General features: G+C 41.9%; 1 protein-coding gene across 2 annotated transcripts in view; it reads left to right on the top strand.

Annotated features, from left to right (window-relative positions):
- Positions 1-13,042, top strand: part of ift56 (intraflagellar transport 56) — an 87,237-nt gene that overhangs the window by 45,276 nt on the left and 28,919 nt on the right. For both annotated transcript variants that reach the window (XM_059640784.1, XM_059640786.1), the window contains exon 11: positions 10,016-10,069. In XM_059640784.1, coding sequence (XP_059496767.1) covers positions 10,016-10,069 — 54 coding nt within the window. The remainder of the gene's footprint in view (positions 1-10,015; positions 10,070-13,042) is intronic.

The raw sequence follows: 13,042 nt of genomic DNA, 5'->3' as shown, positions 1-13,042 counted from the left end.
ATTCCACTAAAATTTGCCTTGCCCCAATTAAAACCTTTAACTTTTATGGAAGGCTTATTCTCAACCATAACCATTTTGAAACTAATGGGATTATGATCACTAGACCGAAGTGTTCTCCCACAGTTACCTGCCCTGCCTTATTGCCCAAAAGAAGGTCTATTTTTGCTCCTTTTTATAGTAGTAGCGTCCATGTTTTGATAAAGAAAATTTGACAAATTCTTCACCATCCAAACCTTTAACACTATGGTGGCCTCAGTCACTGTTTACAAAAATGAAATTCCCAACCTTACTATGCTTACATATTAGATTCCCTACAGTGTGGAAACAGGCCCTTCAGCCCAACAAGTCCACACCGCCCCTTGGAGCATCCCACCCAGACCCATCCCCCAATAACTCACACACCCCTGAATACTACTGGCAATTTAATATAGCCGAGCCACCTGGCCTGCACAACTTTGGACTGTGGGAGGAAACCAGAGCACCCGGACGAAACCCACAGAGACACGGGGAGAATGTGCAAACTCCGCACAGAGATTTACCCGAGGCTGGAATCGAACCCGGGTCTCTGGCACTGTCCGGCTGCAGTGCTAACCACTGAACCACCGTGCTGCCCTTCTGAATATATCTGAAATCTCCCTGGTTATTTGTTTCTCAATTTCCTTCTTACTACTGGGGGACAGGGGGCGATAGTACAATCCCATCAAAGTGATTTTTCCTTTTTTATTTATAATTTCTACCCATATATTTTCACTGGATGATTTTTCAGAAATATTTGGTTGGGGAAAGCTGTTTGTGACAGTGACACAAGACAGTATCCTTGGTCATTGCAGTGTTTACTTGGAGGCAATTTCTGTTGATCCAGCCTGCAGTCCGACCAGTAGTCCAACAGTCAAGACTGCAGAAGTAAATCAACCAGTTAAAACATTCTTGGTAATCTTAAAATCAATCTCAACATGCATTGCATTTTGCCTCATTGATTTTCCAGAATGATTAAATTATGAGTAAGAGCAAATTACTGCGGATATTGGAAAGTTGAAACAAGCACAAAATACAGAAGAAATGCAGCAAGTCTGACAGCATCTGTGGAGAGAGACTCAGGCTGAATATTTTGAATTTGTACGAGTCTTCCTCAGAAATGAAAGGTTTTGGAAAATTGTTCTTTTTTTCTACTTTTGACAGAAGCAGAGGCCTAGCACCAAAGATAAAGGTGGTGTTAATGGTGGAGAAAGAGAAAAACCAGTGTAAAATTGATGTAAATTAAAGTGTGAAAGGAAGAGGTTGGGTCTTAACTCCTGAGAACAAAGTAAACAAAACACAGGACTGGGGGAATGGGTGGAGAGAATGCAGAAAAATAGAGATCAGACATAATATAATCAATTTCTGAAGTTATGAAATTCAGTATTGAAACCTTGAGGCTGTGAAGTACTTAAGTGGGACATGAGATGCTTTTCCTTTTTCTTATGTTGTGCTTTGTTTGAACATTGTAGCAGGCCCAAGGCAGAAATGTTAGCATGAGAGGAAGATGGTTTAATGGTGGGGCAACTCTGAGGTCAGGATCATTCCTACAAACAAAGCGGCAGTGTTCCACATACCAGTCACCCAGTCAAATTTATTAGAGTCTTTTGAGGCAGTCTTAATTGGAGTGGATAGAAAGGAACCAATAAATGTGTTGTATTTGGACTTCAAGAAAGCATCCAACAAGGTCCCTCACAAAAAGTTAAACCATGAGATAAGAGCCTGTGGTGTTCAAGGTAGCATATTGGCATGACTGTAGAACTGGCTAATGGGAAGGAAACAGGAATGGAGAAGGTGGTGGGGGGGTAGCTCTTTTTCAGGTTGTCGACTTCTAACCGGTGGGGTTCCACAGAATAAGTGCTGGGATCACAACTCTTTACAATATATATGAATGACTCAGAGGAAGGAAACAAATAAGCTTCAGCCAAATTTGCCAAAGTGACAAAAATATGTAGAAAAAGCAAGTTGTAAAAGGAATGTAACCATTTCCAGAGAGATATTGATAGGTCAAGTCAGTGGTCAAAAAATGGATTATAAATTGGGGAAAATGTAAAGTTCATTTTGGAAGGGTGAATAAAACATTATATTTAAGTTGTTGCCTTCTGCAGCTGTTCTCAACTCAAGTAAACTGGGGTGCTGTAGCAATTGTAATAAGGTCAGCCAGGTGGACTTCAATAGAACATTTCATTTTGATTTGATTTATTATAGCCACATGTGTGCCTGAGTATAGTGAAAAGCTTTGTTTGTGAGCAGTATAGATAGATCATAGTAAGCAAGGATATACAGATCATAGACTGCATAATAACAATGAAGCATGCAAGTTATACGCGCAGAAGCTGCACAAAGCAAAATCAACATTAACAAGATCAACAGTATTTGAAGTTAGAGAGTCCATTCATCAGTCAAATAACAGTAGGGAAGAAGCTCTTCTTGAACCTGTTGCTTCATGTGTTCAAGCTGCTGTATCTTCTGCCTGATGGAAGCGATTATGGGAGACCATTACCAGGGTGGAAGGGGGTCTTTGAAGATGTTGACAGCCTTTCCCCTGCAATGAGAAGTGTAAATGGAGCCCATGGATGGAAGGTTGGCTTCTGTGATGGTCTGGTCTGTGCGCACAGCCTTCTTACTGTCCTGGACAGAGCAGTTGCCATACTGGACCATTATGCACCCAGACAGTCTGCTTTCAGTGATGCATCTGTAAAAGTTGGTGAGGGCCCTTATTGTTGTGTCGAATTTCCTGAGCTGCTTGAGGAAGATGAGGTGTTGTTGTGCCTTCTTGACTGTCATGTCTACATGAGCAGTCCAGGGGTGCTGTTAATCTGGCCCAGTCATGGAGCCCTGTTATGGACAAGACCAGACTGCCTTAAAATGTTTTAAGAATGTAGCCTGGATCCTAATTTTTTCTTATTTTAAAGGTAGATGTGAAGTGTGTATTCTAGATGCAATGCGACTGGTCAAACTACTTGACCCTATTTAAAGGAATTTAGTGTAACTTACCTACTGGATGACTTAGCTGAATAACAGATACAGCATCTATTACTAATTAACTGTTCCAATAAAGTATAATCCAATAAACACACTGCTTGGAAAAAAGGCAAAGTCAGACACAGTTTCTTACATGCAGTTCTCCTATCCAGGAGGAAAAACTTCAAGAAAAGTTTCAGAGAATAGCAACTAGGAATCATTCACTGAAGTTTCCAACATTTTTGAGACCTCAAAGGCTGCTGCTGCTTAAAGCTAAAAAAGCTAGAAAGCCTGGTCTGTGAGAGCTGGCCATACATACTAAGGCTGCTTCCATTGTTCCAGCTTAAAAATAAAACCAAGGTCTCATGTTTACTCAAGTCATATTCAGTCGCCAGTTCATCACCTCTGCCTTACAAAATCTCTTCAAAAATATTAACCGGGATAAAATAACCTTTTAAAGTGACAACATTGTGATCGCCCTCAGGTAAAAACGGCAGTGTCAGACATCCTGTTCATTCATCTGAGCTGACACTGAGGGAGCTGGATCAGTGTCAAGAACTCACCACTTGTAAATAAAGGATGTGACTTGGTGCTGGTTACCGGCCTCTGAGGTGTTATTTCAGGTACAAATAAATAGAGAAGGCGAGCACACATGTTCAACAGCAGAACTGTGTATGCTGAAAATCTGAAACAAAAATAGAAATTACTAGAAAAACTTGGCAAGTCTGGCAGCATCTGTGAACAGAAAGCAGAGTCAACTGAAGGATCAATGAACCTGAACCGTTGACTTTGCTTTCTCTCCATTCATGCTACCAGACCTGCTGAGTTTCTCCACCAATGTCTGTTTTTGTAACACACAGATGCAGCAGGTAATCAGCAAGGCAAATGGAATGTTGGCCCTTATTTCGAGTGAATTGGCTTTAAGAGTAGGCAAGTTCTGCTGCAAGTGTAGAAGGTGCTGATGAGATCATAACAGGAATACTGTGAGCAGTTTTGGTCTCCTTGTATATAAAAAAAATTGTTTCGTTGGAGGCTGTTCAGTAAAAACTTCCTGGTGTTGGTGGTTTGTATTATGAGGAAGGTCTGAACAGGTTGGGATTCTACTAGAGTTTGAAAAATGAGAGGTGCTCATATTGAAACACAGGTTCTTTAAAGGAGCTTGACATGGTAAATCCTGAGAGGATTTTTCACCAATTGGAGAGTCTAGGACTGGAGGGCAAAGTCTCAGAATAAGTGGGTGACAATTTAAGACTGAGATGAGGAGGAATTTCTTCCTTGAGGGTCATGAGTCTTTGGAACTCCTTGCCACAGAGAGCTGTAAGGGCAGAGTCCTTGTCTATATTTAAGGTTGAGATAAATAAATAGATAGATGTGTAAGGGAATCGAGGGTTACAGGAAAAAGGCAGTAAAATGGATGTGAGTGAGCCGCTACACTTTGAACGATGGAGCAGGGTCAAGGGGCCAAATGGCCTACTGCTGTTCTTAAATCTTATGATATGTGGTCTGCATTTGGTCTCACCAATTAAAAGGAGACAGCATTGAGAGTAGTGAATGCAGTTGACTAGATTGAAAGAAGTACAAGTAAAATAGTACTTGATCTATCTTTTGCACTGGGTCTCTACCGCTGTCAAAAGTATAGAGAAAATCCCATTTTCCAACACCTTTCAGTTTTGAAGAACAGTCATACCAGATTTGAAATGTTAACTGTGTTTCTCTCTCCTCCATACCTGCTTGGTTTCTACAGCATTTTCTGTGCTAAATTACGAGAATGGACGGTATAAGCCAAACCTGTGCAATTTTTGAATTTTGAAGATTTAGGAGTAATATTAATTACGGTATTTATAATGTTAAAAGGGTGGATGCAAAAGGCTGAATCTTAGCTTTGTTTTTGTCCAAGCACAAACCACATTGAGTTTGGAGGGAATCCCAATGCTAGGCAAGGAAGATTTTCTTGCCGAGTGTTACCAAGCTCGTTGCATTAATTGCCATTATGCCCCCATAGCATGCATCACATTATAACATGTATGGTTCCCAAAACAACTTACTATTCACTGGAGATATGGAATTGACTGGTATACCTGGTGCACCTGCCATCTCCTTGTGCACCAAGACAAGCACTGTCACTCCTGAACTCTGAGATAAGATGTAGAACTGGATGAACACAGCAGGCCAAGCAGCATCAGAGGAGCAGGAAAGCTGACGTTTCGGGTCGAGACCCTGCTTCAGAAATGGGGGAGGGGAAGGAGATTCTGAAATAAATAGAGAGAGGCGTGTGGATAGATGGATAAAAGATAAAATAAGTTGAGAGGAGATAGGTCAAAGAAACGGTGTTGGAGCCAGTGAAGGTGAATGTAGGTGAGGAGTTAGGGAGGGGATAGATTGGTCCAGGGAGGACGGACTGGTCAAGGAGGCAGGATGAGGTTGGTGGGTAGGGGATGGGTGTGGGGCTTGAGTTTGGAGGACTGGTTAGGGAGGCAGGGACTAGCTGGGCTGGTTTTGGGATGCGGTCGGGAAGGGGAGATTTTGAAGTTGGTGAAGTCCACATTGATACCATCGGGCTGCAGGGTTCCCAAGCAGAATATGAAATGCTGTTCCTGCATCTTTCGGGTGGAGTCATTGTGGTAGTGCAGGAAGCCCAGGATGGACATGTTGTCCAAGGAGTGGGAGGTAGAGTTGAAATGGTACACAACTGAGACGTGCAGTTGTTTGTTGCGAACTGAGCGTAGGTGTTCCACAAAGCAGTCCGCAAGCCTCCACTTGGTTTCCCCGATGTAGAGGAGGCCACAATGGGTACAGCGTATACAGTATACCACATTAGCAGATGTGCAGGTGAACATCTGTTTGATGTGGAAGGTCTTCTTAGGGCCTGGGGTGGGGGTGAGCGGGCAGGTGTAGCACTGTGCTTCGGTTGCAGGGAAAAGTGCCGGGGGTGGTTCAGCTGGAGGGGAGTATGGAGCAGACAAGGGAGTCACGGAGAGAGCCTTCCCTCCGGAAAGCCGATAAGGGTGGTGAGGGAAAAGTGTCTTTGGTAGTGGGGTCAGATTGCATGTGGCGGAAATGTCAAAGGATGATGTGTTGGATTTGGAAGTTGGTGGGGTGGTATGTGAGGACGAGGGGGATTCTGTTATGGTTGTTATTGTGGGGAAGGGATGTGAGGGATGAGTTGTGGGAAATGCGGGAGACATGGTCAAGGTCATTTTTGACCACTGTGGAGGAGAACTTGCGGTCCTTGCAAAAAGAGGACATCTGGGATGTCCGGGAGTGGAATGCCTCATCTCAGATGATGGTTTAGTGCGCGGGGGTGAGGTCACCTGAGGTGATGAGGTTGTGGATGGTTTGGGAGATGATGGTTTAGTGCACGGGGGTGGGGTCATGATCAAGGGGGCGAAAGGAGGAGGTGTCAGAGAGCAGGCGTCTGGCCTCGGCGCTATAGAGGTCAATGTTTACTTAACAATTACCCTGGACATGACAGACAAGGGTTGATGGGCATTCCATTTTGGTGCTTCAAAAGTGCATACTCTTCCTTCACGACCAGCAGTGCAGGAATTAACCCATGTCAACCCTACCTAAAGTTGCCCCAGATTGAAACAATCTCTGCTGTCTGGAGGGATACCCGTAGCAATGAGGCCAATGACCTCCCCTACACCAAAATAAATACTCCCATCTTCTCTCTGATACCTCATGCTCCTCTATCTCTGAATAGAGACCCCACTTCTTCCAAGGCTCATGTTCCACTACTCTCATTTCCTGCAACATCTTACCCACCTCATCCTGTGACACCATTCACCATACATGCCCTTTGCACTGCATGCTCACTTTCTTGGGACACTTCCCCACCTGCACCAATAGTAATAACTGTGTATTCTGCACAATACCAGCCCGTTTCTCATGTAAAGAGTATAAGAGCCCACTGTGTGGCAGAAACAGCCATGACTGGTGCTGTGCTGCCTGTTGTTTATGAAAGAGGATTCCACCCTTTATGAAAGAGGATTCTGAATCTGATTGCCCCACGCAGGCCCAGATTGGAATCACATTATTGTGCCGGGAACAGCTGAATGAAGGCTATCCCGTCAGACTGAGGTCTGCTGACAACAGTGACATGTCTCCGCATTTCGTGTCTGCATAAACAGCATGGAAAAATAGCAGTAGGCTGAGAACTCTGGCTGTTGAAGCAAGGCAAAGTAATTCAAAGCAAGAATGCTTATCGTGTCAGTCATGCCAATCTGAACTTTATGTCACTGGACCTGACCTAGCATAACCCATGCCGCTTACCCAGGCAGTGTCGCAACAAGGTTTCTATATCAAACTTTGTCTCCTGAAGTAAAGTGTCTATGTAGCTTAGCAGAGTCCTCTGTCCGGCATTTGATGCGCTTGTGGCCGTTTCAACCACCAAACCGCCACCACCAACACCCCTTCTCCTCCCACCCCCACCACTACTAGGCCCAGGAAGATCAGATCTAACCTGGTGTGGAATCTTTCTCCCCATTAGCAACCCTGCTGGAGCTATCTCTGTAGTCATTTGAAAGTTTTTCCAATAATCAAATAGGAACTGGGACAGTTTGGTATGTAGTGAAGTTGTAGGCTGTTTCTTTTAAGATCGTGATTTTCCAGATGTTGTGCTGTTACTTCCTTAATAATTGATTCCAATAGTTTTCCAACAATAGATGTTAGGCTAATTGGCCTGTGTTTTTTCTTGCCCTACTCACTTTTTGTATTGGGGTGTCACATTAGAAGTTTTCTAATCCTCTGGTGCTTCTCCACAAAAATACCACAATTTTTGAAGAATTACAACCAATGCATCCACTTTTTCTGTAACTATTTCTGCTTGGATTCTAGGATGCAACGTGTCAGGACCAGGGGACTTATCAGCATTTCAGCCCATTTGTTGTCTAATACTACTTCTTCAGTGATGGTGATGGTATTTAATTCCTCCCCGTATTCTTGCATATTAGTCAGACATTGGAAGTATCTCTCACCATGACAGTGAGCAAAGAGCAGAGAGATGCAACCTGATTCAGTCCATGTTTTGGGTGCAAATCCCTGAGTCCTGTGTTGTTGCATAGTTGCTGGCTTAAGATGAGATGAGGTGAGGTATTGAAGTATAGAAGCAACCTGCAAGTGGTTTGGAGATGTGCTCTGAGGGGTCTTAGAGGCTGGCACATGTTGGATATCAAATTACATGGGCATGAAGTGCACATGGCAGGTGCCCATGGAACATATCCCAAGATGGTGCTGAGGGTCCAAAAAGGAGGTTATTTAGAGGAACCCACCAGGCACCCTAGTTTCCATGTTGGGTTTTCCAATCTCTAGTTTACCATCTGGGTTTGGCAAGGTTGCAACTGTAATATTAGTATGGCAAGTTGGTCGGTCAACAATGACTTTAGCCAGTGTTAATTACCATCATTTGGCAACTTGTATAAAAGCATAAAAGACAAGGCAGGATGATTTTGACATCATGACGTACCTCATGAGAGTTCGTGTCTGATTCTGCCACAGATGTTGTCACTGCCCACGTCACTCAGACCCCCTATAACATTCTGCATGGAGAAACTATTTTTCTTTGTTGAGGGCATCGAGAAGCAGATGTAATCTTAATATTAGAATTGACCACATTGGAGGGCAATCAAGGAGCATGTTTTCTCACAAAGGGAACAAAGATCCATACTGTTTCTCAAAAAAATCCAGGGTAGAATCTGAACTTGAAGATTGTCATTGGTAGATTATAGTTATAAAGGGTTATGGAGCAAAGGCAGATAAATGGAGTTGGGATGCTGGTCAATAATGATTTAATTGAATGGCAGAGCAGGCTCAAGAGCCCGAATGGCATACTCATGTGCAGAATGATGAACAGGCAATTTCCGTCTGGCACATCACCCTACCAAAGTCCGTGTGAACTCCTGGGAGAGGCAAAAGAACAAACTAAAATTCCAGACCAATTTTGGAAAAGTGAAATCTGGGAAATTCATCTCCAATTCTCTTCCTCATTCTGCGTTATCCATCACTGATTGAAATTAAATCAGGAGTTCTATGCAGTACGTAATATTTGTTGAAATGTTTTTCATCCCGCCCAGTACGAGTTCCACTCTGACTTGAAGAATGCCGTTGATCTGTATTCATTACATGAGCTGGAAGTCTGCTCCACAGATTTACTATTACTTGGAAATTGAGCTTTGGTCTTATGCTAAAAATGTGGCCTGGATCCTCCCAGACCTTTTTTAATTACGACAAAATGTCACCTCAAATGTGCTGCTCATCGTAAAAGCCTTGATTAAGTTATTCTCAAATCAATGCTTCAGTAGTGTGTAGTATTCCAGCTCTTTCAGCCACAATATGAATCATGCTTGGATATGAATCTATTGCGCCTCCTATTTCAAACTTCCTATTGTTACCAGCAATTTCCCAGAAAGGTTGAAGTGGACACTTGCATGACTTCTCATGTGGAATTTGAGATCATATGCCAAAGAAGAAGTCTATTACTATTAGTTTAATCTTGTGTCTGACATGGTTTGCTAACAAGAGATTTCTCAACCAGTGTTGATCTGCTGTAGTACAATGTCACTTCCACAAGAGGTAGCAAGTGAGCAAATGGAGGTGCCTGCAGAGATCAGCTTTCCACCAGCACCAATTTACATTTATATTGAGCCTTTTGTTTAAGAAACATCCCCAGAAAATCCACAGGAGAGTTGTTAAAGAAAATTTTCATATTTATTAATTTAATCTGTAATCTGTATCTTTGTGTCTTTAGTTTTATTATTACCTTCTCCAAAATATTTCTTAAAGGTACAGAAGCAAAAATGTCTTTGTTTTAATGCCTCTGTTGGTACAGACTGCAGTAATAAATGATTTGTGAGTGTGTTTAGACTATAAAATGCTATATATTTGTCTCTATTTCATGCTCTGATTTATGTTATATATGAGCCTGTGCAAAAGGAAGGTCACTCTGCCCCGTGGGTCTGACTTGGACATTATTGCAAGCATAATCTCTAAGTTACTGGACCATGTAATATAGAGCATTGACTTTCTTCTCCCTTATTAGGAATATATCCTGAAAGGTGTGGTGAATGCAGCTCTTGGTCAGGAACAGGGTTCGGTGAGTTGAATCCCTTGTAATTATGTTGGTGCAGCAGGCAGGAACAGTGCTTCAGTACAGTCAGCATGGGATTGTGTTCATGGATGTTATGCTTTGCATTCTGATACTAAGGCAAGACTGAAATTGTGGATTTGTCTGTGGAGAAATCTTGATGTAACCCTGTCTTGATCATCAGCACTGGTATACTAGCCAGCCCCTTTATGATTATAACTTTTTTTCCCATTTAACAGGCAATAATATGGTTTCTAACATAGTAAATATGCATGTGCTGCTGCTGTGTTGCCTTCTGTCCCTGCGTCTTTCTCCTAATCCATCTGTCACTATGCCTTCAAATGCTACTGTCATAAGAAATTAATCCCAAAAGTTTGAATTTTCACCAGTCCATTATTAATACTCTGCTACCAGTCTTGGTGATACATGTAGGGAGCAAGAATGCTGGGAATCAGCCTGGTGTTGATAAAATTCTTGTACACAGCTACACATCAGTCCTTTACTACACCATTGGCACATAACACCTCAATATAATTATTAACATTCTTGTTCTTAAGTCACAAGGTCCTAGTTTCAGGCTGCCCTTTTGGACTTGAGCCCAAAATCCAAACTAACATGAGTGCTGAGATAACAAGGTGTAGAGCTAGATGTACACAACAGGCCAAGCAGCATCAGAGGAGCAGGAAGGCTGATGTTTCGGGCCTAGACCCTCCTTCAGAAAAAACATGAGTGCAGGACTGAGGGGGTACGACATTTGTATCATTTGGATGAGGGTCTAAGCTGATGCTCTGTATTTCTGTTCAAATAGTTGTATTTTGTGGCAAAACAGTCTGTACATGCTCTGGTAAACATTATCCTGTTAACCCGATCCCATTAAAACAGATTGGTTGGCTGTTGATCTGAATTGCAGTGAACAGTAAAATCTCACAAGCAGCAAAGTTGGCTGGCATTATAACAGAGAATGTATTTGATGCATAATACATTGGCTCTGAAACTGTTTGCAACATCCTGAGGGTGTTTTATGTTTAATTTTTCTTTCTGCTTATGAAATCCCCTGACTGTCAAAGGTGTGCCACTGTACATTGGGTCTAGAGCTATTAAAACGTCAGTCCCTCATCCACCTTGCTCTCACAACCTCTTCCTCTCTCACACGCTGTTCCCCTCTCGTGCCTTCTTCACCTCTCGCGCCTTCTTCACCTCTCGTGCCTTCTTCCCATTATCACTCTTGTTCTCGTGAGGTTGGTCCCAGAGGAGAACTCATGCAGAACAGTCAATGATTTCCGAGCACTAAACTTGTTTAATGCTTCTTCAGATTACTTTAAACATTATGATATGAAAATATCAGCAAACACCTATGTGGAACTGATCCTGCATAGGAACAGGATTCAACCTTGATTCTGTTCTGCTGTTCAATTAGATTGTGACCAATCTAAATTCAATTGATATACCTTGTTATAAAGTGGAGGTTGATCCCCTCTGATAACGAACACCGAAGCATCCAAAGAGCCTTGCCTTGCCCTATAATCTGTTAAAAGAATTGTGCAAAGTGATGTAACCTGCCTCTCCCCACCAATCAGTTATAAAAGAGTGGTTAAATGAAATAAACTCCTGACATTCACTCTATAGTCAACATGTAACAATTTATTTCTCTAACTCTAACAATGAACAAATTTACTGAACAATTAACAAACTGAACAATTCCCCTGTAACTAACTACTAATTATTCCTGAACGGAACAAAATTCTAATGGTATGCTGTTCCAATAAATTCAGGTCTCACTTAGAACCAAAATTTAAAAAAAGTTAGAACTTAGTCTGTTGAAATTACTGCCAGGCTACATTTTCTCAAATGTTGTGTGTACTCTCTGTTGATCTTCTGTCAGAAATACCTTCTCTATGAAATTATTTTATCAGGATTATTAACGAAGAGTGCCATGGTACCTTTTTTTAGATAACAAGGTGTAGAGCTGGATCAAAGAAGCATCAGAGGAGCAGAAAGCTGACGTTTTGGGTCTAGACCCTTCTTCAGAAATGGGAGAGGGGAAGTGGATTCTGAAATAAATGGGGAGAGAGGAAGAGGCGGTTAGAAGAGGTCTATGTTGTCAAAACCATCAGATTTAAAATTAACTGACTTTTAGCATCTAAGTGTCTGGTTTAAATTAATTTGCTAAAACCAAACCAGAATTGGCCTGCTAACCATCCAGCCTTTTGATACAATTGTTCCAATTCAGGTGCTGTATGCACCGACAAAGCCACAAGCTGCCCATAGACATTTTTTAAATCTCCAAGCCTAAAAAAGAACATCATCTTTTAAAGGAACCACACACTGCTTTACCCCTATAATTTTATAAATATCAATATTTTGCAAACAGCAAATTCTAACACCCTGCCGTCCAATCCACAAGGACTTGCAACAACCTTTAATCCACATGCTTTGATATATATATATTCTAAAAATGTTACCAATTCCAGCCTTCAAAGTTGCAGTTGACCTCCTACATATACATGCTTTTGTGAGACAGTGTTCCAGGTTTCCACTTCCCTTTGCTCCCTGCTTTCACTCCTGAATGGCCTTGATCGCTCAACACCATTCTGCTACCTGCCTCTTATGCTGTTTGTTGTTCAAATTACATTTATTTATTATTTATTGATTTATTTTGCCCTGTTGTTGTTTCACTTCAAAAAATTCAACGACAATCAGAAATATTTAACAATTTATTTAATGCCCACTAATAAGTTAAAGGTTTGAAGGGGCCTTCTGTGCCCACTTAGGCTGATTTTTATTGTGCCTGTCCTAACAGCGCGGAAGGAGGAAACCACAGTCCTGGTGTTAATTCTGAAGCTTGAATAGGCACTGACCTCTTTTTATATTGCCATTTTATTCAGTGCCAGCAGCCCTTCAGGGAAATGTGATATAATTTTTGACAAAAGCCTGTGGATAACCTGTGCACAAAAATGCACATAACTTAAGTCTTTCTTTTTG

Source organism: Stegostoma tigrinum, chromosome 38 (assembly GCF_030684315.1).
Source record: "Stegostoma tigrinum isolate sSteTig4 chromosome 38, sSteTig4.hap1, whole genome shotgun sequence".
NCBI lineage: Eukaryota > Metazoa > Chordata > Chondrichthyes > Orectolobiformes > Stegostomatidae > Stegostoma > Stegostoma tigrinum.
Note: the sequence above shows the minus strand (reverse complement) of the source record. Positions and strands in the feature narration are given on the sequence as shown.